Raw genomic sequence first — 26,710 nt, 5'->3', positions numbered from 1 at the left:
GTTGTAAGGTTAGTATTGCCTCACGTGTTCCAACATTTCTACGGAATCCAAACTGATCTTCCCCGAGGTCCATTTCTACCAGTTTTTCCATTCATCTGTAAAGAATTTGCGTTAGTATTTTGGAAATATTAATATACAGTATTTATTCTTTACTGCTAAGACAGTCCTACTGTTCAGTCAGTTTAAGGATATCTCTGACACCTGGCAGCACTTTTGGCAGCTTTTGACTGCAGAGTGCAAATGGCTTTAGGTGATAACAGTCTATAGAGCTACAAAGAGATATTGGCATAAGACATTTACAATATCCTTGTTGTAGACACGCCAAAGCAGCTGCGACCAACTGCATGGACGTATAACTAGAAATATTGTTTGTAATCAAGTTCTGAATTAAATAAACTTTATGGATAGTTACATTGTCATTATACCATCCTGGATTTTCCTTTATAGATAATTTGTACTTTGCATACTGTTTTTCTTAATTTGGATACTGTATTTATATGTTTGTACATTATGCGTATTTCTTCCTATGTGTTTCATAATTTCAAGGGCATTTTCACAAATACATGGAAATGATTTTTTTTCTTTATGACACAAGAAATCTCTCTCTCTCTCTCTCTCTCTCTCTCTCTCTCTCTCTCTCTCTCTTGTTTGTTTTTTATTTTATTTATAATGAGTACCTGGACAGTGTCGGGTTTATCAGCTATTGTGTTAGTAAATGGTTGTACATGTAAGACGTAGATGTCAGATAAGTTACATACGTTTCCATTTTATTTTTAATGCTCACATGTAATACATCTACATCTACATATGTTCCACACAAGCCACTGTATGCTGGATGTGCCACTACTAGTCATTTCCTTTTATGGTACAGTTGCAAATGGGTTGAGGGAAAGACAACTGTCAATATGCCTCCAAATGAGCTCTGATTTCTCTAGTCTTTATTATCCTCACACAAGATGTAAATTAGTGGCAGCAGAATCGCTCTGCAATCAGCTGCAAATGCCTGCTCCCTAAATTTTCTCACTAGCGTTTTGCGAAAAGAAAGTTGACTCCCCCCCGCCCCCCCCCCCCCCCTTCCATTTTCCCACTGTGATAATGCATGATGGTTGAATCCACTGATAACAATTCAAGCAGACTGTCTCTGAAACGCTTCAGTGTCTTAATGTAATATTACCTGATGGGGATCCCAAACACTCAAGCAGTACACAAGAATGAGCCACATGTGTTCTGTATGTGGTCTCCTCTGTAGATGAGCTACATTTTACTAAAACACTCCTGATAAACCAAAGTGGACCATTTGCCTTTACTACTGTGGTTCTTATGTGCTCCTTCCATTTCATATCACTTTGCAACAATGTATGTAGATATTTAATTGATATGAATTTGTCAAGCAGCAGCACCATTGCTACAGTATTGGAGCATTATGGGATTATTGTTTCTACTCAGCTGCATTAACTCACATTTTCTACATTTAGAGCAAGCTGCCATTCATCACACCAAATAGAATTTCTTAGTCGTTCTGATCATGCCATAGCCACACCACAACAACAACAACAACACTTTCTTGTGTGCTGTAGTGTCATCAGCAAACTGTTGCAGATTTCTCCTCACTCGATCTGTCACATCATTTATGTATATGAGAATAGGAGAACTCCTTTCACATTTCCCTGGGGCACTCCTGATGACACCCTTGTGTCAGATGAACACTTACCATCAAGAACAACACAGTAGGATCTGTTACGAAGTCTTGAGCCACTTGTATATCTTGAAACCTATTCTGTATGCTCAGGCTTTGTTAACAAATCTTAAAATGCCTCATGGAGTGCCAGATTTTATTCTTGATTGAGATGTTTTAATTCTGTACAATTTATAATTGGATTACATATTAGTCACTGGATAATTCTTCAGTTTTTTAGATTGATATGCATTTTATATTTCTTGAAGTTTCAGTGCTACTAGCAACGTGCTTTGTCAAAAGCTTGTGCTAATGTAAAGAGTAAGTCATATCTAATATTGAGAATATGTGAACATTGGTTAATTACAGTAGCCATTATTTTTGCAACCATTAATATAATGATAATGAGACAGTTCTTTCCCTCACAGATTTCATATCTCAGTGGACAGCTGTGGACATACTTTGTGTCAGCAGTGACTTCCTTATCTAGGCTGAATTCTTGGTGCTCCACTGACAGACTTGTACACAAATTATAAATTTACTTATGTTTAGCAACAGAGAGCATTAATATTTCCTTAGGTGGATCTTGTTTGTCTTGTAACTGCTTCAGATTAACATTGACAATATTACACTCCTTGTACGTGTGTTAGATGTTCAAAATTTGCTGTGGAAACTGGTGGTTAATTAAGATCGTACTGCACCCTCACAACAAATAAGTAAACTGGTAGTAATGTGTGAATGCTGAATAGATTACTTATTGGGCAGTTGATGTACTGCAGAAAAGTGTTTTACCAAATGAGTCTGATTTATGTAGATAAGCTTTCTACCATTTTATTTGTAGTTATTGTACATTGCAGCTTTATTTATTCTACATGTTAGTTATCCTTTTCAGTTTCTCCTAAGCACACTTGAGACCTTGGTCTACACCATTTCCATGTCATATTACAGGTCGAAACCAGCAGAAACAGTTCAACTATTCCAAACTGACGGATGAGCCGACGACACCAGTGAGCGCCGGCTTGGGCGGCAGCTCTACCGGAGTGCAGCTGCCCTCCCTGTGTGACCCTGGAGGGGGCCTGGGGCCTGGTGATTCTCCACTCTTGCTAGACCTCGCACCTCCATCTACAGCTGCTCCTGCTGAGAGAGTGACTTCTGCTGTGTCTCTGCTGGATCAGCCGATAGATGTGTACGAGGAGACTGTGGGTGAGTGTCACACCTGCCAGCCACTCGAGTTGAAATGCCTTTGCCTCAAACAGGTTGTTGTGTTTTGTTTCACGTGCAATGATTATTATTAAAATGGCTTTAAAGTATTTCAAGTTGTTGAAATTTTCCAGATTATTGATAACTATGCATCTGCACTCCAAAAGCCTTCTCACGTTGTGTAGCAGAGGGTACTTCTGGTAGCACCGTCAAGCACAGATGACAGAAGGGGCACCTGACCACCCTTTACCACTAACATTGCCACATTCGGGTTAACAGACCAATCCTGTTTCCATACGCAAGAAGGACCACAAAAAAGATGGAGACTTGCCATACTGACTTAGAATTAAAATTTCTTACATTATACTAACCTGCAAATGCAACGCTCATTTCCTTCATTTTCCTAAATCTTCTCTCTGTTATTAACTGCAGTGCCAAAATTGCATCTTGGGTGCACACAGTTCTCCTAAATTTTTGATGGATATTTTGCTAGACCGAATGTGCAATAACTTGTACATTTATTTGCTCTTGTCTTCTTATGAATTGTGTTAATTATGTTCTTTTTAAGAGCTTATGAAACTGGCAGTTAGATGAATTTCATGCATGAGCTCTTACAGTTATTGGGCTGCACACAAAAGTTCTGCTAGCTTGTGTATATTTTCTTTCAAGTTCAATCAAAGCTTTTGGAAATTCCGGATGGAGTATCGCTTCACTCTCATCATTACCATCTTGCACTGTGTTTTCATTTTCTCTTGACCTAATTTCTCCTGTGCAACTGTAAGGGTTCCCCAAGTTTTCTTTCCATGTTCGTGCCATATTTTCTGCTTCCACTATCCGATCTCTGGTTATTGTGCTCATTAGTCTCTATTCACTAAAGTGGTTAGTTTGAGTGCAGCACCTTTACACTGTTTCAGATTTTTATCTGTCATGTGACACCTTTCCTGTACTCATTCTTCTTTAGCTCTTCTGTGTTTCCATATAATTTCATTTCTGAGTGACATCTTTACAATTTTCTCATTACTGTATTAATTGTAGTATCTCCACTGATACATGTTGTTGTTGTGGTCTTCAGTCCTGGGACTGGTTTGATGCAGCTCTCCATGCTACTCTATCCTGTGCAAGTTTCTTCATCTCCCAGTACCTACTGCAGCCTACATCCTTCTGAATCTGCTTAGTGTATTCATCTCTTGGTCTCCCTCTACAATTTTTACCCTCCACACTGCCCTCCAATACTAAATTGGTGATCCCTCGATGTCTCAGAACATGTCCTACCAACCGATCCCTTCGTCTAGTCAAGTTGTGCCACAAACTCCTCTTCTCCCCAATTCTATTCAATACTTCCTCATTAGTTATGTGATCTACCCATCTAATGTTCAGCATTCTTCTGTAGCACCACATTTCGAAAGCTTCTATTCTCTTCTTGTCTAAACTATTTACTATTTATCGTCCACGTTTCACTTCCATACATGGCTACACTCCATACAGATATTTTCAGAAACGACTTCATGACACTTAAGTCTACACTCGATGTTAACAAATTTCTCTTCTTCAGAAACGATTTCCTTGCCAATGCCAGTCTACATTTTGTATCCTCTCTACTTCGACCATCATCAGCTATTTTGCTCCCCAAATAGCAAAACTCCTTTACTACTTTAAGTGTCTCATTTCCTAATCTAATTCCCTCAGCATCACCCGACTTAATTAGACTACATTCCTTTATCCTAGTTTTGCTTTTGTTGATGTTCATCTTATATCCTCGTTTCAAGACACTGCTCTTCCAAGTCCTTTGCTGTCTCTGACAGAATTACAATGTCATCGGCAAACCTCAAAGTTTTTATTTCTTCTCCATGGATTTTAATTCCTACTCCGAACTTTTCTTTTGTTTCCATTATTGCTTGCTCAATATAGAGATTGAATAACATCAGGGATAGGCTACAACCCTGTCTCACTCCCTTCCCAACCACTGCTTCCCATTCATACCCCTCGACTTTTATAACTGCCATCTGCTTTCTGTACAAATTGTAAATATCCTTTCGCTCCCTGTATTTTACCCCTGCCATCATCAGAATTTGAAAGAGAGTATTCCAATCAACATTGTCAAAAGCTTTCTCTAAGTCTACAAATGCTAGAAATGTAGGTTTGCCTTTCCTTAATCTTTTTTCTAAGATAAGTCATAGGGTCAGTATTGCCTCACGTGTTCCAACATTTCTACGGAATCCAAACTGATCTTCCCCGAGGTCGGCTTCTATCAGTTTTTTCATTCATCTGTAAAGAATTCGCGTTAGTATTTTGTAGCTGTGAATTATTAAACTGATAGTTCGGTAATTTTCACATCTGTCAACACCTACTTTCTTTGGGATTGGAATTATTATATTCTTCTTGAAGTCTGAGGGTATTTCGCCTGTCTCATACATCTTGCTCACCAGATGGTAGAGTTTTGTCAGGACTGGCTCTCTCAAGGCTGTCAGTAGTTCTAATGGAATGTTGTGCACTCCGGGGGCCTTGTTTTGACTCAGGTCTTTCAGTGCTCTGTCAAACTCTTCACATAATATCGTATTTCCCATTTCATCTTCATCTACATCCTCTTTCATTTCCATAATATTGTCCTCAAGTACATCGCCCTTGTATAGACCCTCTATATACTCCTTCCACCTTTCTGCTTTCCCTTCTTTGCTTAGAACTGGGTTTCCATCTGAGCTCTTGATATTCATACAGGTCTTTCTCTTTCCTCCAAAGGTCTCTTTAATTTTCCTATACGCAGTATCTATCTTACCCCTAGTGAGATAAGCCTCTACATCCTTACATTTGTCCTCTAGCCATCCCTGATTAGCCATTTTGCACTTCCTGTCAATCTCATGTTTGAGACGTTTGTATTCCTTTTTGCCTGCTTCATTTACTGCATTTTTATATTTTCTCCTTTCATCAGTTAAATTCAATATATCTTCTGTTACCCAGGGATTTCTACTAGCCCTCGTCTTTTTACCTACTTGATCCTCTGCTGCCTTCACTACTTCATCCCTCGAAGCTACCCATTCTTCTTCTACTGTATTTCTTTCCCCCATTCGTGTCAACTGTTCCTTTATGCTGTCCCTGAAACTCTGTACAACTTCTGGTATGGTCAGTTTATCCAGGTCCCATGTCCTTAAATTCCCACATTTTTGCAGTTTCTTCATTTTTAATCTACAGTTCATAACCAATAGATTGTGGTCAGAGTCCACATCTGCCCCTGGAAATGTCTTAGAATTTAAAACCTGGTTCCTAAATCTGATACGTTTTAGTATCTCCAGGGTTCTTCCACGTATACAACCTTCTTTCATGATTCTTAAACCAAGTGTTAGCTATGACTAAGTTATGCTCTGTGCAAAATTCTACCAGACGGCTTCCTCTTTCATTTCTTCCCCCAATCCATATTCACCTATTATGTTTCCTTCTGTCCCTTTTCCTACGCTTGAATTCCAGACACCCATGACTATTAAATTTTCGTCTCCCTTCAGTATTTGAATAATTTCTTTTATCTCCTCATACATTTAATCAATTTCTTCTTCATCTGCAGAGCTAGTTGGCATATAAACTTCTACTACTGTAGTAGGCGTGAGCTTCGTGTCTATCTTGGCCACAATAATGCGTTCACTATGCTGTTTGTAGTAGCTTACCCGTACTACTATTTTTTTATTCATTATTAAACCTACTCCTGAATTACCCCTATTTGATTTTGTATTTATAACCCTGTATTCACCTGACCAAAAGTCTTGTTCCTCCTGCCACCGAACTTCACTAATTCCCACTATATCTAACTTTAACCTATCCATTTCCCTTTTTAAATTATCTAACCTACCTGCCCGATTAAGGGATCTGACATTCCACACTCCGATCCGTAGAACGCCAGTTTTCTTTCTCCTGATAACAACGTCCTCCTGAGTAGTCCCCACCCGGAGATCCGAATGGGGGACTATTTTACCTCCGGAATATTTTACCCAAGAGGACATCATCATCATTTAATCATACAGTAAAGCTGCGTGCCCTGGGGAAAAGTTATGGCTGTAGTTTCCCCTTGCTTTCTGCCGTTCACAGTACCAGAACAGCAAGGCTATTTTGGTTAGTGTTACAAGGCCAGATCAGTCAATCATCCAGACTGTTGCCCCTGCAACTACTGAAAAGGCTGCTGCCCCTCTTCAGGAACCACACGTTTGTCTGGCCTCTCAACAGATACCTCTCTGTTGTGGTTGCACCTACAGTACGACTATCTGTATTGATGAGGCACGCAAGCCTCCCCACCAACGCCAGGGTCCGTGGTTCATGGGGGGGCTCTGTTACAGTAGTCATTATAATTCCTAATACTACTATACCACTATCTGATATGACATGAGCAATCATACAGTCCTCAATTCAAAAATCTTGAACTTCTGTTAGCCACTCCGTCATGAGACAGCTCCTTATGTTCCGGCAGCAGACAAGGTGAGTATTCCGTTCATTTGTGAATTATTTTTACAAGTGTCAAACAGGAATTATATATTTTCAGTTATACATTTGGTCACTAGGTTAATTTAAATTTCTTACTTGTTTAGACAAAGTATAATGTTCTAATAACTATGTAGTAACTACAGGTGGTGGCTCATGTCTGTACTAATGATGTGTGTCACTTTGGATCCTAAGAATTTCTCTCTGGTTTTGGGCAACTAGCTGAAGTGGTGAAGACTACCAGTCATTCTTGCAGGATGAAGGCCAAGCTCACAATCTGTAACATCATCGAAAGAACTAACTGCCGTCCTTTGTGCAGAGCTGAGGCTCAGATGATTCAGTGACTGTGTAGACTGTATATTCATCTACGTGCTGGTTTTCTGGGTTTTGCTTAATAGCTCAGGTGTCGAATACACACTGGAAGTAGCTACAGAATTACAGTGTCTCTCTCTCTCTCTCTCTCTCTCTCTCTCTCTCTCTCTCTCTCTCTCTCTCTCTCTGTGTGTGTGTGTGTGTGTGTGTGTGTGTGTGTGTGTGTGTGTGTGTTTTTTTTTTCTCAGGAAACTACAGAAAGCACCTTAGTCTAAAAGGCTGCAGGGCAAACACAGATCGAGTGTAGACCTAATGACAATCAGTTTTGTAGTTGTAGACTGTTATAGGTGTGTTGAGAAAGAACTAGAACTTCAAGCAATAATGGAAATCACAGAACTGCATGTTGTTATTGGTAGGGAGCTGGATAAAGCTAGAGATCAGTTCAGCTGTGGTGGTGCAGTGTCTATAGCTGTCAGTAATAGTTTATATCTTGTAATAACACTTCAGTAGATAGTTCCTGTGAGTTAATGTGGTTAGAGGCTATACTTGACAACCTAACTAAATTAATAATTGGTTCCATTTACAGATGCACAAATAGGGATCATCATGACAGATTCAGGAATTAGGTTGTTGTAGTGAGAATGAATACTAAATCATCCAAACCCTCTGAAAGTAAATGCAAATACTTTTTTAAAAAAGCATGTAAGGATTCACTTGACACCTTCCTAAGGCATAGTCTCTGCTCCTTCCAATCTGACTCTATAAGCATAGACCAGATGTGATTTAAATTCAAGAAAATAGTATTGATGGTAATTGAGAGATATATACCAAATAAATTGATAAGATGTAGTATGGATGCCCCATGATACACAAAGCAAGTCAGGACACTGTTGCAGAAACAATGAAAAAAAAAACATGTCAACTTTGAAAGAACACAAACCCTTTAAGATTGGTGAAGTTTTACAGAAGCATGAAATTTAGTGCAAACTTCATTGTGAGTTGCTTTTAATATTTACCACAAGAAACTCTGTCTGGAAATCCATCAGAAAATCCAGAAGATTCTGGTTGTATGTAAAGCACACCAGCGCCAAGACATAATCCGTACCTATACTGTGCGATAACAATGGTGATGTTACTGATGACATTGCCAGTGAAGTAGAGTTACTATACACTGTTTCCCAAAATTCCTTCACCAAGAAGACAAAGTAAATATTCTAGAATTGGAATCCAGAACAACTGCCAGCTTGAGTAACTTAGAAATTGATATAATCACTGTAGCAAAGCAGCTTAAATAATTTAATAAAGGCAAGGCCTATGGTCCAGATTGTATACCAATATGTTACTTTCAGTGTGTGGTGTGCTGATAGGATAGCTCCATACTTAGCCATCATATAGAACTGCTTGCTTGTCAAAAGATCCATACCTAAAAACTGGAAAGTTGAACAGGCCAAACCAATATCCAAGAAAGGAAATAGGAGTAATCTGCTGAATTACAAACCCATATGGCTAACGTCGATTTGCAGTGGGATTTTAACACATACTGTATTCAAACATTATGAATTACCTCAAAGGAAACTATTTATTGACAGACAGCCAACATAGATTCATAAATATTATTCTTGTAAAACACAGTAACTTTTGCTATCAACAGAGGACATCAGATTGATTCCATAGTTTTAGATTTCCAGAAGGCTTTTAAGAATGTTCCTCACAAGCTACTTCTAGTCAGATTATGTATCTGTGGAGAATTGGCTCAGTTTTGCAACTGGATTCATGATTTCCTGTCAGAAAGGTCACAGCTCCTCATAGTAAGAAAGTAGTTGTATCGGCTGTTCTCCAAGGAAGTGTTATAGGGCCTCTGCTGTTCTTGATCTACATAAATGATATAGGAGACAATCTGAGCAGCTTTCTTAGATTGTTTGTGGGCTATGCTGTAATTTACCATCTTATAAAGTGATCATAATGATTGAAACAAATTGCCAAAATGATTTAGAGAAGATATCTGTATTGTGCAAAAAGTGGCAGTTGACTTTAAATAATGAAAAGTGTGACATCATCCACTTCAGTACTAACAGGAATCCACTAAATTGTGATAGCACGATAAAGCACAAAAATCTAAAGGCTGTGAACTCAACTAAATACTTAGGGATTACAGTTACAAATAACTGTAATTGCAATGATCATGTAGATGATGATGTTATGGGTAAAGCAAAACAAAGACCAATTTATTTGCAGAACACTTAGAAAATGCAACAGGGCTACTAAAAAGACTGCCTATACTGCAGAAGACTGCAGTGAATCGGGGAGGCAATCATTAAAAAAAAAAAGTTTTTTTACATTGCTGCAGGATCTTCTCCGATCACCAGCTTTCTCCTCTGAATATGAAAATATTTTGTTGGGGCCTTCTACCTAGGGATAAATGAGACTGAGTGTAAAAGTAAGGAAATAGCTTGAAGGTGGTTCCAAAGTAATTATGTAGATATAGGTGTAGATGAACTTCTGGGCATGGCGTCACACTGGTTCCTAAGATATGTCTCTTTGTCCTATCTATTTCTACCAATATATTTTCTTGTTTTCCACATTGGCTTGTCATTGTGATATTCTACATGATCATCTGAATCAGTATTTTTGTTTCTATCTTATAACTTGTTTTGAGTTGTCCCCACCCAGAGACATTAATGGAGGCTGACATGACATTTTAGCAGTATTTCTCTGGTGTCCTCTGTTTCCAACAGCTGTGACAAGTGCAGGTCCATTTCATTACTAGCCAGTGTAGTTTCTCTGTGTAGCGATCCCAACATAGAGGGCTGCTGTTCCTGCTCTGTGAGCTTATACTAGCGAACTCTTTGCCCCATTCACCTCACAGGCTGTAACTCTGCCAAGGAACTATCAGTTGGACCATTTGTACACCGATATTTTTTAAGGTGGTGCTGCCACTGCTCCACTTGTCATTTATCCTGACTCACGACAGGCATAGCCTGCTGAAGGGTTTTAACATCCTTTGCAGCAGCAACAGAATCGAAGTTAAAATTAATTTTGGGTACTTAAAGTATTGTGCTGCTGGACTGAAGACATTATAGTTGCCACTCCCTAATGTGACAATAGTTCTGGTATGAAGGTTATAGGAAAAGATGACTTAGCGATAACCTAAGTTGGATTGCAGATTTAAACAATGTGATTAGTATTTTTAGCACTTCCAATTCATTTTGAATGTTGTTGTTGTTGTTGTTGTTGTGGTCTTCAGTCCTGAGACTGGTTTGATGCAGCTCTCCATGCTACTCTATCCTGTGCAAGCTTCTTCATCTCCCAGTACCTACTGCAACCTACATCCTTCTGAATCTGCTTAGTGTATTCATCTCTTGGTCTCCCTCTACAATTTTTACCCTCCACGCTGCCCTCCAATGCTAAATTTGTGATCCCTTGATGCCTCAAAACATGTCCTACCAACCGATCCCTTCTTCTAGTCAAGTTGTGCCACAAACTTCTCTTCTCCCAAATCCTATTCAATACCTCCTCATTAGTTACGTGATCTACCCACGTTGTCTTCAGCATTCTTCTGTAGCACCACATTTCGAAAGCTTCTATTCTCTTCTTGTCCAAACTGGTTATCGTCCATGTTTCACTTCCATACATGGCTTCACTCCATACAAATACTTCCAGAAACGACTTCCTGACACTTAAATCTATACTCGATGTTAACAAATTTCTCTTCTTCAGAAACGATTTCCTTGCCATTGCCAGTCTACATTTTATATCCTCTCTACTTCGACCATCATCAGTTATTTTACTCCCTAAATAGCAAAACTCCTTTACTACTTTAAGTGTCTCATTTCCTAATCTAATCCCCTCAGCATCACCCGATTTAATTTGACTACATTCCATTATCCTCGTTTTGCTTTTGTTGATGTTCATCTTATATCCTCCTTTCAAGACACTGTCCATTCCGTTCAACTGCTCTTCCAAGTCCTTTGCTGTCTCTGACAGAATTACAATGTCATCGGCGAACCTCAAAGTTTTTACTTCTTCTCCATGAATTTTAATACCTACTCCGAATTTTTCTTTTGTTTCCTTTACTGCTTGCTCAATATACAGATTGAATAACATCGGGGAGATGCTACAACCCTGTCTCACTCCTTTCCCAACCACTGCTTCCCTTTCATGCCCCTCGACTCTTATAACTGCCATCTGGTTTCTGTACAAATTGTAAATATCCTTTCGCTCCCTGTATTTTACCCCTGCCACCTTCAGAATTTGAAAGAGAGTATTCCAGTTAACGTTGTCAAAAGCTTTCTCTAAGTCTACAAATGCTAGAAACGTAGGTTTGCCTTTTCTTAATCTTTCTTCTAAGATAAGTTGTAAGGTTAGTATTGCCTCACGTGTTCCAACATTTCTATGGAATCCAAACTGATCTTCCCCGAGGTCGGGTTCTACCAGTTTTTCCATTCGTCTGTAAAGAATTCGCGTTAGTATTTTGCAGATGTGACTTATTAAACTGATAGTTCGGTAATTTTCACATCTGTCAACACCTGCTTTCTTTGGGATTGGAATTATTATATTCTTCTTGAAGTCTGAGGGTATTTCGCCTGTCTCATACATCTTGCTCACCAGATGGTAGTTTTGTCATGACTGGCTCTCCCAAGGCCATCAGTAGTTCTAATGGAATGTTGTCTACTCCCGGGGCCTTGTTTCGACTCAGGTCTTTCAGTGCTCTGTCAAACTCTTCACGCAGTATCTTATCTCCCATTTCATCTTCATCTACATCCTCTTCCATTTCCATAATATTGTCCTCAAGTACATCGCCCTTGTATAAACCCTCTATATACTCCTTCCACCTTTCTGCCTTCCCTTCTTTGCTTAGAACTGGGTTGCCATCTGAGCTCTTGATATTCATACAAGTGGTTCTCTTCTCTCCAAAGGTCTCTTTAATTTTCCTGTAGGCAGTATCTATCTTACCCCTAGTGAGACAAGCCTCTACATCCTTACATTTGTCCTCTAGCCATCCCTGCTTAGCCATTTTGCACTTTCTGTCGATCTCATTTTTGAGACGTTTGTATTCCCTTTTGCCTGCTTCATTTACTGCATTTTTATATTTTCTCCTTTCATCAATTAAATTCAATATTTCTTCTGTTACCCAAGGATTTCTATTAGCCCTCGTCTTTTTACCTACTTGATCCTCTGCTGCCTTCACTACTTCATCCCTCAGAGCTACCCATTCTTCTTCTAATGTATTTCTTTCCCCCATTCCTGTCAATTGTTCCCTTATGCTCTCCCTGAAACTCTCAACAACCTCTGGTTCTTTCAGTTTATCCAGGTCCCATCTCCTTAAATTCCCACCTTTTTGCAGTTTCTTCAGTTTCAATCTGCAGTTCATAACCAATAGATTGTGGTCAGAATCCACATCTGCCCCTGGAAATGTCTTACAATTTAAAACCTGGTTCCTAAATCTCTGTCTTACCATTATATAATCTATCTGATACCTATTAGTATCTCCAGGATTCTTCCAGGTATACAACCTTCTTTTATGATTCTTGAACCAAGTGTTAGCTATGATTAAGTTATGCGCTGTGCAAAATTCTACAAGGCGGCTTCCTCTTTCATTTCTTCCCCCCAATCCATATTCACCTACTATGTTTCCTTCTCTCCCTTTTCCTACTGACGAATTCCAGTCACCCATGACTATTAAATTTTCGTCTCCCTTCACTACCTGAATAATTTCTTATATCTCGTCATATATTTCATCAATTTCTTCATCATCTGCAGAGCTAGTTGGCATATAAACTTGTGCTACTGTAGTAGGCATGGGCTTTGTGTCTATCTTGGCCACAATAATGCGTTCACTATGCTGTTTGTAGTAGCTAACCCGCACTCCTATTTTTTTATTCATTATTAAACCTACTCCTGCATTACCCCTATTTGATTTTGTATTTATAACCCTGTAATCACCTGACCAAAAGTCTTGTTCCTCCTGCCACCGCAATTCACTAATTCCCACTATATCTAACTTTAACCTATCCATTTCCCTTTTTAAATTTTCTAACCTACCTGCCCGATTAAGGGATCTGACATTCGACGCTCCGATCCGTAGAATGCCAGTTTTCTTTCTCCTGATAACGACGTCCTCTTGAGTAGTCCCCGCCCGGAGATCCGAATGGGGGACTATTTTACCCAAGAGGGCGCCATCATCATTTAATCATACAGTAAAGCTGCATGTCCTCGGGAAAAATTACGGCTGTAGTTTCCCCTTGCTTTCAGCCGTTCGCAGTACCAGCACAGCAAGGCCGTTTTGGTTAATGTTACAAGGCCAGATCAGTCAATCATCCAGACTGTTGCCCCTGCAACTACTGAAAAGGCTGCTGCCCCTCTTCAGGAACCACATGTTTGTCTGGCCTCTCAACAGATACCCCTCCGTTGAGGTTGCACCTACGGTACGGCCATCTGTATCGCTGAGGCACACAAGCCTCCCCACCAACGGCAAGGTCCATGGTTCATGGGGGAATGTATTGAGCTTTATAATGAGGTTGTGATAGGACTGACAGAAATGAAGAGTGGGTGCCGAACTGACAAGTGTAAACATTTTCATGTGGTGGAAGTGAGATAGAAGAATTACAAATGAAGGAATAAGACTCATAATTTGAAGTAAAATTAAAAAGAGTCAGTGTTGTCAGAGTAGAACTGACCTAATACTAATGGTGCAGTTCAAGGTGTTTAGTCACTTTGGTATTTCCATTATATGCATGTAATGGCAATAACTCGGCTGAGCATCTGGAAGTACACTATTAATCAATCACACTGAACAAACCTGAGAGATCACGTGACATTTTATGGTGCTATGTTGAAAGAGTAAGAAAAACAAGTGTTAGTAGTAAGAAATCATATAACGTACTTGTTGAGTCTTGCCCGCTTGTCTCATATAGCGTGCCTAAGGGATACTGTGTTCTCAGAATGCTATACAACAATTCAAGCAAATAACATTAGTAGTTTTATTTCTATAAAGCAGATTGACAATATATTGCTACACACAATGTTCATGTAAGATTGACACACGGTTTGTGGATCACAACTAGCTGATATTGTAGCACACTCTGCTAGGCCATGCTAATACTCTGCGAATCTTGTCCACTAATGTCGCTTCTGAGCACTAATGTCCGACCGAGGCTGGCAGGAGTGCCATTTCTTGCAGAGGTTGCTCCTGTCATCACGCGGTCCTTGTCAGCAGGCTATTGACTGACGTCACTGCACCGCCTTCTGTGGTCTTGCATTTTTTCCTCTTCGTTCTGGCACTTGTGGTTATGTCAGAACCATATGGATGTACTTTGATGGAAGTAGTCCAGATTGAAGACAAGTGATACAAGAGGAACAGTTTCTGACAAGTTTTGGAATCAGAACATAACGCTAATATTGTAACGTGACACAGTAAAAGTAAAAAATAAAACTTGTAGGCATACTGCCTCATTTCTCTTATTTATTTGGATATTGTAAGCTGCTCCTCTCGTTCTACCACTGGATAAAATTCTGATCGCCGTCCTAAAGAATGGGCTGCACAGCAAGTTCAGTAACCTTAATTAGTGGTAGAGTCCTGTTTCAGGAAAGATCATTGACGACAGTCACAGATTAACTAAGCAGTTGACAAAAATAGGAAAAAAAAAGACTAACTTTGTTTTAATGATTCCATCTAGTTTTCATGAAACATTCATCATGGCAATTGTTTATTTCTGTTAAAGACCATGCAACACTGATATACTGACATTCAAGCCTTACATGTAATGCAGCTCATACAGCACAGAAAAAATGCCAGACCAGTGTGGCCTGCTGTCTCCTGAGCATGTGTTCAAACAGCATCTCATTCATTCGTACATACATACGTACATACATTGTCTTCCGTAGATCCCCTTAAGAAGAGCCTTCAGGGATGTGAAACTAGTCAAGGCTTATATTAACATAAGATGAAGACATCACAGAAACAGTCTGTCTCTTGTATTAACAATAAACAATTACTACATTTATATCCTTTAAATTTAACTTTGTAGATTAATAAGGAAGCTGCTACTTTAAAAGCAAGCAATAAGACAAGCATTATAGTTAGAAGCTCATTTATATCACTAGTAAATACCCATTTCTCAAAATACTCAAACTCCCATACATATAACAACTTCACAAATGAGTTAATTTAGTAAATATTTGGCTTTAAGCATTTAAGTGAGAAAAAGTTGGGGAAAGGTCTTGATTTACCTGAGAATTTATCAGAAATCACTGAGCACCCTCATTGTGAAACATTGGATGAATAAATTTAGGATGATTTACACTCAGTTTTAAGTAAAAGCTAGTTTTTCAAGCATCTCAGTGTTACGGGGTTATAGCTCCTAAACCATATCTTGTACTGTGATATAATTTTGAGATACATTCAGTGATATATGGCTGCAAAGTGTGTTGCGAGTAGAATTATTAGTGTTGTTGTTGTTGTGGTCTTCAGTCCCGAGACTGGTTTGATGCAGCTCTCCGTGCTACTCTATCCTGTGCAAGCTGCTTCTTCTCCCAGTACCTATTGCAGCCTATATTCCTCTGGATCTGCTTAGTGTATTCATCTCTTGGTCTCCTCCTACGATTTTTTACCCTCCACACTGCACTCCAGTACTAAATTGGTGATCCCTTGATGCCTCAGAACATGTCCTACCAACCGATCCCTTCGTCTAGTCAAATTGTGCCACAAACTCCTCTTCTCCCCAATTCTATTCAATACCTCCTCATTAGTTATGTGATCTACCCATCTAATGTTCAGCATTCTTCTGTAGCACCACATTTCAAAAGCTTCTATTCTCTTCTTGTTTAAACTATTTATCGTCATGTTTCACTTCCGTACATGGCTACACTACATACAGATACTTTCAGAAACGACTTCCTGACACTTACAACAATACTCGATGTTAACAAATTTCTCTTCTTCAGAAACGCTTTCCTTGCCATTGCCAGTCTACATTTTATGTCCTCTCTACTTCGACCATCATCAGTTATTTTGCTCCCCAAATAGCAAAAGTCCTTTACTACTTTATGTGTCTCATTTCCTAATGTAATTCCCTCAGCATCACCTGACTTAATTCAACTACATTCCATTATCCTCGTTTTGCTTTTGTTGATGTTCATCTTATATCCTCCTTTCAAGACATTGTCCATTCCGTTCAACTGCTCTTCCAAGCCCTTCGCTGTCTCTGACAGAATTACAATGTCATCGGCGAACCTCAAAGTTTTTATTTCTTCTCCATGGATTTTAATACCTACTCCGAACCTTTCTTTTGTTTCCTTTACTGCTTGCTCAATATACAGATTGAATAGCATCAGGGAGAGGCTACAACGCTGTCTCACTCCCTTCCCAACCACTGCTTCCCTTTCATGTCCCTCGACTCTTATAACTGCCATCTGGTTTCTGTACAAATTGTAAATAGCCTTTCGCTCCCTGTATTTTACCCCTGCCATCTTCAGAATTTGAAAGAGAGTATTCTAATCAACATTGTCAAAAGCTTTCTCTAAGTCTACAAATGCTAGAAACGTAGGTTTCCCTCTCCTTAATCTTTTTTTCTAAGATAAGTCATAGGGTCAGTATTGCCTCACGTGTTCCAACATTTCTATGGAATCCAAACTGATCTTCCTCAAGGTCGGCTTCTACCAGTTTTTCCATTCGTCTGTAAAGAATTTGTGTTAGTATTTTGCAGCTGTGAATTATTAAACTGATAGTTTGGTAATTTTCACATCTGTCAACACCTGCTTTCTTTGGGATTGGAATTATTATATTCTTCTTGAAGTTTGAGGGTATTTCGCCTGTCTCACACATCTTGCTCACCAGATGGTAGAGTTTTGTCAGGACTGACTCTCCCAAGGCTGTCAGTAGTTCTAATGGAATGTTGTCTACTCCCGGGGCCTTTTTTCGACTCAGGTCTTTCAGTGCAATGTCAAACTCTTCACACAGTATCATATCTCCCATTTCATCTTCATCTACATTCTCTTCCATTTCCGTAATATTGTCCTCAAGAACATTGCCCATGTGTAGACCCTCTATATACTCCACCTTTCTGCCTTCCCTTCTTTGCTTAGAACTGGGTTTCCATCTGAGATCTTGATATTCATGCAAGTGGTTCTCTTTTCTCCAAAGGTCTCTTTAATTTGCCTGTAGGCAGTATCTATCTAACCCCTCATGAGACAAGCCTCTACATCCTTACATTTGTCCTCTAGCCACTCCTGCTTCGCCAGTTTGCACTTCCTGTCGATCTCATTTTTGATACGTTTGTATTCCTTTTTGCCTGCTTCACTTACCGCATTTTTGTATTTTCTCCTTTCATCAATTAAATTCAGTATCTCTTCTTTTACCCAAGGATTTCTATTAGCCCTCGTCTTTTTACCTACTTGATCCTCTGCTGCCTTCACTACTTCATCCCTCAGAGCTACCCATTCTTCTTCTAATATATTTCTTTCCCCCATTCCTGTCAATTGTTCCCTTATGCTCTCCCTGAAACTCTGTACAACCACTGGTTCTTTCAGTTTATCCAGGTCCTATCTCCTTAATTTCCCACCTTTTTACAGATTATTCAGTTTTAATCTACAGTTCATAACCAATAGATTGTGATCAGAGTCCACATCTGCCCCTGGAAATGTCTTACAATTTAAAACCTGGTTACTAAATCCCTGTCTTACCATTATATAATCTATCTTAAACCTTCTTGTATCTCCAGGGTTCTTCCATGTAATAACCGTCATTCATGATTCTTGAACCAAGTGTTAGCTATGATTAAGTTGTGCTCTGTGCAAAATTCTACCAGGCGGCTTTCTCTTTCGTTTCTTAGCCCCAATCCATATTCACCTACTACATTCCCTTCTCTTCATTTTCCTACTGTTGAATTCCAGTCACCCATGACTATTAAATTTTCATCTCCCTTCACTACCTGAATAATTTCTTTTATTTCATCATACATTTCATCAATTTCTTCATCATCTGCAGAGCTAGTTGGCATATAAACTTGTGCTACTGTGGTAGGCGTGGGCTTCGTATCTATCTTGGCCATAATAATGCGTTCACTATGCTGTTTGTAGTAGCTTACTCGCATTCCTGTTTTTTTATTCATTATTAAACCTACTCCTGAATTACCCCTATTTGATTTTGTATTTATAACCCTGTATTCAATTGACCAAAAGTCTTGTTCCTCCTGCCACCGAACTTCGCTAATTCCCACTATATCTAACTTTAACCTATCCATTTCCCTTTTTAAATTTTCTAACCTACCTGCCTGATTATGGGATCTGACATTCCACGCTCCGATCCGTAGAACGTGAGTTTTCTTTCTCCTGATAATGACATCCTCCTGAGTAGTCCCCGCCCGGAGATCCAAATGGGGGACTATTTTCCCTTCGGAATATTTTTCCCAAGAGGACGCCATCATCATTTAATCATACAGTAAAGATGCATGCCCTCGGGAAAAGTATTAGTAAAGAAGTAATAAACTAAAATGTCATGTGTGATCCTGAAGTTTTACTGCTCAAATAGCAATACCATTGTAAGTGATAAACTGTATTCTTTTCATCATTTTGTGGGGGGGTGTCAGCGAGAAATAATTTTCTGAAGTTTGGTACCCGTACCGCCAATAATACTGTGGCAATGAACGCAGAGCCATTGACACCAGCAGCCGGCAAAGTGGTCATGGTATTCGATGAAGGGGCGAGCCCATGAAGTGTGTCTCAGGAAGTAGCTCCAGTGACAGAGGCAAGAGTGTAAGGTGGCCACAGGCTCAATTCACTCACCTGTTTGCTAGTTTGGAAACCAGACCTGCTAATGTTCTACTACACACAGACAGTTGTTCAGGGGTATCTTTGCTGCTTTCTAGGGTTTGTCAGAAGTCACTAAGTGTTCTCATTCTGAAATGCTGGAGGAATATTGTCGGAGTGTTTGCACACTGTCATTTACAGTGCATTGAGATATGCAGTTTCCAACTGTAATACTTGTTTTATTGTGTGAACTATAAATATAATATTGTGTTTCTTAAAGATCAGATTATGACAGCATTTAACAATTTTTAAATTCTTTCAATAATTTAGTGAAATACTGAAAATTAAACTTTCTTACCGCTGGTAGCCATTAGATGGGCAAGTTGCAGTACTGGGCTCTGAGATACTGCTTTAGTAATGTAGATAATGCTACGATCTATGCTGCATGCAGTGTGGCACAGCACGGCTTGTGAGCTGCAGGGCACCAGTTATTTGTTATTTAGTATTTGTCATTTTTTGGAAGGTTTCTGAAGTATTGGATGTTTGAATAAACAGCACTCTCCATCCACAATTGCAGTCGCATTCTCACTGTACATAGCTGTTTGTAATAAAAGTACTTTCAGTAGTAAGTGTTTTACTTCATTCACAACTATGCTGTCAGATTTGGACTCCAGTGTGGTTATGATGTGACAGTAAAATTGTGGTAATATTAAACATTTACTTGATTACAGTGGTGTATCAGCAAGTAACTAACAGAAATTTTCAGTCAGTGAATATCGGAATTCAGATAATATGTAGATAGAGTAGCTAGTTAAGTATGTTTCTAATTTTTCTTTTGAATTGTTAGGGATTTCCAATTTATTGCTTTGATAGGCAAGAGCTCTTTGAATATCTTATCACTGGAGTACATAACACCAATTTGAACTGTGCTTGAGGAGACAGAGTATGTGAAAATTGTTTTTATGTCTTGTATTTTGAATGTATATTTTAGCTCAGTTGAAACTGATTATCAACACCAGCACATCCATATATTACGTCCCTATTAACTTGTTATCCATTTGGAAACCAAGGTGTTTTACACATTGGGCTTCATTCAGGAAGAGTACAGTGAGCAGCCAATTGCGGGTGGTGGCTCGTGTCAGCACCAATGACGTGTGTCACTTTGGATCGGAGGAGATTCTCTCTGGTTTTGGGTGGCTATCAGAAATGGTAAAGACTGCAAGTCTTGCTTGTGAGTTTAAGACAGAGCTCACCATCTGCAGCATCATCATTAGAACCGACTGTGGTCCTTTGGTGCAGAGCCGAGTGGAGGGTCTGAATCAGAGGCTCAGGCAGTTCTGTGACCATATAGGGTGCAGATTCCTTGACTAGCAACATTGGGTGGTTCTGCTTGGTAGGTCAAGAGTCCACTTCACACCAGAAGCGGCTACACGGGTAGCGGGGGCTGTGTGGAAGGGACTGGGTGGTTTCTTAGGTAAGTAGGTCTCAGGAAGTGACAGAAAGGTCATCTGTCTAAAAGGGGGCTGGTAAAACACAGTAAGGTAGTTGTAGAAACAATTGGTATTGTAATTGTAAATTGTCGTAGCTGTGTTGGGAAAGAACCAGAGCTCCAAGCCCTAATAGAAAGCACTGAAGCTCAAATAGTTATAGGTACAGAAAGTTGGCTAAAACCGGCAATAAGTTCAGTCAAAATTTTTTAAAACAGTCCAACAGTGTTCAGAAAGGATAGATTAAATACAGTTGGTGGTGGAGTATTTATTGCTGTCAGAGGTAGTTTGCCTTGTAGCGAAATTGAAGTAGATAGTTCATGTGAAATAGTATGGGTAGAGGTTATACTGGCAATCGGACTACACTATTAATTGGATTGTTTTACCAGCCCCCCAACTCAAAAGATATAGTTGCTGAACAGTTCAAAGGAAACTTGAGTCTCATTTCAAATAGGTAGCCCACTCATACAATTATAGTCAGTGGTGACTTCAATCTGTCCTTGATATGCTGGAAAAATCATATATTTAAAGCTGGTGGCAGGCATGAAACGTCATCTGAAATTGTACTGAATGCTTTTTCAGAAAATTGTTTTGAACAATTAGTTCATGAGCCCACTCGAAGCATGAATGGTTACAAAAGCATACTTGACCTCTTAACAGCAAATAATCCTGGACAAATACGGAGTATCGTGACGAATACAGGGATTAGCGACCACAAGGCAGTTGCTGCTGGGCTGAGTACCATAATACCTACAATCATCGAAAACAAAACAAAAAAATGCAAAGTATATGTATTAAAAAAAGCTGATAAAATGCTCTTAACACCTTTTTAAGAAATAATCTTAACTCCTTCCGATCTGATCATGTAAGCATAGAAAAGATGTGGAATGATTTCAGAGAGATAGTATTGATGGCAATTGAGAGACATATACCACGTAAATTAATCAGTGATGGTGCTGATCCCCCATGGTACCCAAAATAGGTCAGATCACTGTTACAGAAGCAATGAAAAAAACATGCCAAATTTAAAAGAACACAAAATCCCCAAGATTGCCAAAGTTTTGCAGAAGTTTGAAATATAGCACGTACTTCAATGTGAGATGCTTTTAATAATTTCCACAACGAAACTCTGTCTCAGAAACTGGCAGAACACCAAAAGAGATTCTGGCTATACATCAGTGGCAAAAAGCAATGAATACCTTCAGTGTGCGATAACGACGGTGAAGTCACTGATGACAGTGCCACTAAAGCAGAGTTATTAAACATGGTTTTCTGAAACTCCTTCACCAAAGAAGATGAAATAGATATTCCTGAATTCCAATCAAGAACAACTGCCAAGATGAGAAACATAGAAGTAGATATCCTTGGTGTAGCAAAGCAGCTTAAGTCACTTAAAGGGAAGTAGGAGTAATCTGCTGAATTACAGGCCCATATCACAAACGTCGATTTGCAGTAAGTTTTGGACAATATACTGTGTTCGAACATTATGAGTTACCTCGAAGAAAATAAGTTACTGACACATAGTCAGCACAAATTCAGAAAATATTGTTCTTACGATATACAACTAGCTCTTTATGATCATGAAGTAATGAGTGCTATTGACAGGGGATGTCAAATTGATTCTATATTTTTAAATTTACAGAAGGCTTTCGACACTGTTCTTAATAAGCATCTCCTAATGAAACTGCCTGCTTATGGAATATAGCTTCAGTCAGTGTGCGATTTGCAGGGGGGGATGGGGGGGGGGATTTCCCCCCCTCTGCATCAGACCATCCCCTCCTCTGGTTTTAGTTTATCTGTCCCAACCTGGGATGTTTATTTCCCACACACTGGAGTAAAACTTTACATATAATTTAAATTTGTGGAGCCGAACAGTGAAAGTTTTTAATAAGTCTTACTATCAATACTATTAATGTGTTTCAGTTTTCTATCATCAGAATAAGTACAGCTTTTCACAAATGTGCCTCTACTTTTTGTATTCCCCTCGTATACCTGTAAATAAGCTTTACCTATAATGTACTTTTAAAGATATAACAAGGAATGGCTTTTCTGATAGTGCTTATGCGTGAATAGTGAGTTTCGGCATTAACATCTATTTACAAATAGCTGTTTAACCATGGGTAACGCCACGGTCCAAGTTAGTAACATACATAATTATACTAACCCCCTAAGACATCCCCCCCACTGGTAAAAGCACAAATCGCACCCTGGCTTCATTTGTGTGACTGGATTCGTGATTTCCTGTCAGAAAGGTCACAGTTCGTAGTAATAGATGGAAAGTCATTGAGTAAAACAGAAGTAATATCCGGCGTTCCCCAAGGAAGCGTTATAGGCCCTATATTATTCCTGATCTATATTAACGATATAGGAGACAATCTGAATAGCCATCCTAAGTTGTTTGCAGATGATGCTGTTGTTTACCATCCTGCAAAGTCATCAGATGGCCAAAACAAATTGCAAAATGATTTAGATAAGATATCTGTATGGTGCAAAAAGTGGCAATTGACCATGAATAAAGAAAATAGTGAAGTTATTCACCTGAGTACTAAAAGAAATCTGCTAAATTTTGATTACGCGATAAGTCACACAAAGCCAAAGGCTGTAAATTCAACTAAATACTTAGGGATTACAATTACAAATTACCTAAATTGGAATGATCGCATAGAAAATGTTGTGGATAGAGCAAACCGAAATTCTTAGAAGGTGCAACAGGTCTACTAAAGAGACTGCTTACACTATGCGTGTCTGCCCTATTCTGGAATATTGCTGTGCAGTGTGGGATCCACGTCAGGTGGGACATCGAGAAAGTTCATAGATGGGCAGCTCTTTTTGTATAATCGCAAAATAGGGGAGATTGTGCCACAGACATGATACGTGAATTGGAATGGCAATCATTAAAACAAAGCCATTTTTCATTGCGATGGGATCTTCTCATGAAATTTCTATCAACAGCTTTCTCCTCCAATTGCAAAAACATTCTGTTGGCACCCACCTACATAGGGAGAAATAATCATCATGATAAAATAAGAGAAACCAGGGTTCTTGCAGAAAAATTTACGTGCTCATTTTTCCCGTGGGTTGTTCGAGAGTGGAATGATAGAGAGACAGGTTGAAGGTGGTTCATTGAACCCTCTGGCAAGCACTTTATTGTGAATAGCAGAGTAATCACGTAGATGTAGATGTATGACCATTCATGTCTACTTCTAATGCTAAACGCTCATTATTGCTCTTCTGAAATAGCATAATGTGAATGTTTGTGAGGTTAAGACTTAAGTGTTAGCTGTGGATTACTTGTAAGTCTGTTCAATTATCATCTGAGCTGTGTCTGCAAGGATTAAGTTTGGAAAAAGAAACAAGACTGGGCCCAGAATGGATCCCTGTTACCCCGCATATAATGTTCTCCTATTTTGAGTTTCTTTTTTCCCCTCTGCCTGAGGTACAGTATGTTAATGGAACCCTCTGCTTATGAAGGTAAGTTTCTATCCGTGAAAAAGACTTGTTTGCTAAGAAGAATTTTGTGAAACACAAAATCGGATACCTTGACAAGGTCACGTAATTTATCAACAGGATATTTTTTCTTGTTTACTTCTGCTAGTATTTCATTTGTGACATCTTGTATCACAGTCTGTGTGAGAATCTTTTACTAAAGCCAAGCTGAGAGGCAGTTAACAAGTTTTCTGCTTATTTAACAAGTCAGGATCCTATCGTGGCCCATTTTCTCAAACACTTTTTAAAGTATAGGAAGAAGTGATGTAGGCCAGCAATAGAAGTGGTTTGCTTGTCTCCAGTTCTGTAGACAGATGTTGTTACAGAATAATTTAATCTGTCACACTATATGGCCCAGTTCATTGATTGATGACAAAGATTGTAAGGATAATCCCATCAAATCAGCACAATATTTTAATATTCTGTTGGACACTTCACCATAGCCTGCAGAATTACTACGTTTTAGAGACCAGATGTATTGTTGAAATTAATGACTGGTGGTGGAGCATGCAGTGTATTCATAAGTAAATCTACCACCTCTGTATTTGGCTGCTCATTGCTGTGCTCACTGTTGTTGGCTCCCACCATAAGGAAGTGATATTTTACACTCCTGGAAATAGAAATAAGAACACCGTGAATTCATTGTCCCAGGAAGGGGAAACTTTATTGACACATTCCTGGGGTCAGATACATCACATGATCACACTGACAGAACCACAGGCACATAGACACAGGCAACAGAGCATGCACAATGTCGGCACTAGTACAGTGTATATCCACCTTTCGCAGCAATGCAGGCTGCTATTCTCCCATGGAGACGATCGTAGAGATGCTGGATGTAGTCCTGTGGAACGGCTTGCCATGCCATTTCCACCTGGCGCCTCAGTTGGACCAGCGTTCGTGCTGGACGTGCAGACCGCGTGAGACGACGCTTCATCCAGTCCCAAACATGCTCAATGGGGGACAGATCTGGAGATCTTGCTGGCCAGGGTAGTTGACTTACACCTTCTAGAGCACGTTGGGTGGCACGGGATACATGCGGACGTGCATTGTCCTGTTGGAACAGCAAGTTCCCTTGCCGGTCTAGGAATGGTAGAACGATGGGTTTGATGACCGTGCACTATTCAGTGTCCCCTCGACGATCACCAGTGGTGTACGGCCAGTGTAGGAGATCACTCCCCACACCATGATGCCGGGTGTTGGCCCTGTGTGCCTCGGTCGTATGCAGTCCTGATTGTGGCGCTCACCTGCACGGCGCCAAACATGCGTACGACCATCATTGGCACCAAGGCAGAAGCGACTCTCATCGCTGAAGACGACACGTCTCCATTCGTCCCTCCATTCACGCCTGTCGCGACACCACTGGAGGCGGGCTGCACGATGTTGGGGCGTGAGCGGAAGACGGCCTAACGGTGTGCGGGACCGTAGCCCAGCTTCATGGAGACGGTTGTGAATGGTCCTCGCCGATACCCCAGGAGCAACAGTGTCCCTAATTTGCTGGGAAGTGGCGGTGCGGTCCTCTACGGCACTGCGTAGGATCCTACGGTCTTGGCGTGCATCCGTGCGTCGCTGCGGTCCGGTCCCAGGTCGACGGGCACGTGCACGTGCACCTTCCGCCGACCACTGGCGACAACATCGATGTACTGTGGAGACCTCACGCCCCACGTGTTGAGCAATTCGGCGGTACGTCCACCTGGCCTCCCGCATGCCCACTATACGCCCTCGCTCAAAGTCCGTCAACTGCACATACGGTTCACGTCCACGCTGTCGCGGCATGCTACCAGTGTTAAAGACTGCGATGGAGCTCCGTATGCCACGGCAAACTGGCTGACACTGACGGCGGCGGTGCACAAATGCTGCGCAGCTAGCGCCATTCGACGGCCAACACCGCAGTTCCTGGTGTGTCCGCTGTGCCGTGCGTGTGATCATTGCTTGTACAGCCCTCTCGCAGTGTCCGGAGCAAGTATGGTGGGTCTGACACACCGGTGTCAATGTGTTCTTTTTTCCATTTCCAGGAGTGTAATTTGGTGACAAGTGTTTTAAAGAGTGTTCCCATATTTACTAGAAATATTTTCTGGGGGCTAAATTTCATGAGGCGTCTCTCTGTTTGATTGTTTCATCTTTAATAATGTTCCAAATAGTTTTGCCTTTTTGTTAAATTGTTTCATTTTTGAACATTATGCTTGTTTTTTGCAATTTTAATGACAGAATGGACTGGTCGATAATACTGATGGAAATGGAGTTTCACTCTTGACTAAAGATTTTCCACTGAATTACATAGTGCTCTCTCTTTGTAAACTCACCAATCTGACTTTTGCCGTATGGTGCCACACCTTCAATAACACCC

The 26,710-nt window shown here is 40.0% G+C and overlaps 1 protein-coding gene across 3 annotated transcripts in view; it reads left to right on the top strand.

The window, feature by feature from the left end:
* LOC126253587 (activated CDC42 kinase 1) overlaps positions 1-26,710 on the top strand; it is a 566,545-nt gene that overhangs the window by 360,433 nt on the left and 179,402 nt on the right. For all 3 annotated transcript variants that reach the window (XM_049955017.1, XM_049955019.1, XM_049955018.1), the window contains exon 11: positions 2,624-2,878. In XM_049955017.1, coding sequence (XP_049810974.1) covers positions 2,624-2,878 — 255 coding nt within the window. The remainder of the gene's footprint in view (positions 1-2,623; positions 2,879-26,710) is intronic.

This window comes from Schistocerca nitens, chromosome 4 (assembly GCF_023898315.1).
Source record: "Schistocerca nitens isolate TAMUIC-IGC-003100 chromosome 4, iqSchNite1.1, whole genome shotgun sequence".
In the NCBI taxonomy this organism is placed as follows: Eukaryota; Metazoa; Arthropoda; class Insecta; order Orthoptera; family Acrididae; genus Schistocerca; species Schistocerca nitens.
The sequence above is the reverse complement of the archived record's forward strand: the minus strand, read 5'-3'. Positions and strand labels throughout refer to the sequence as shown.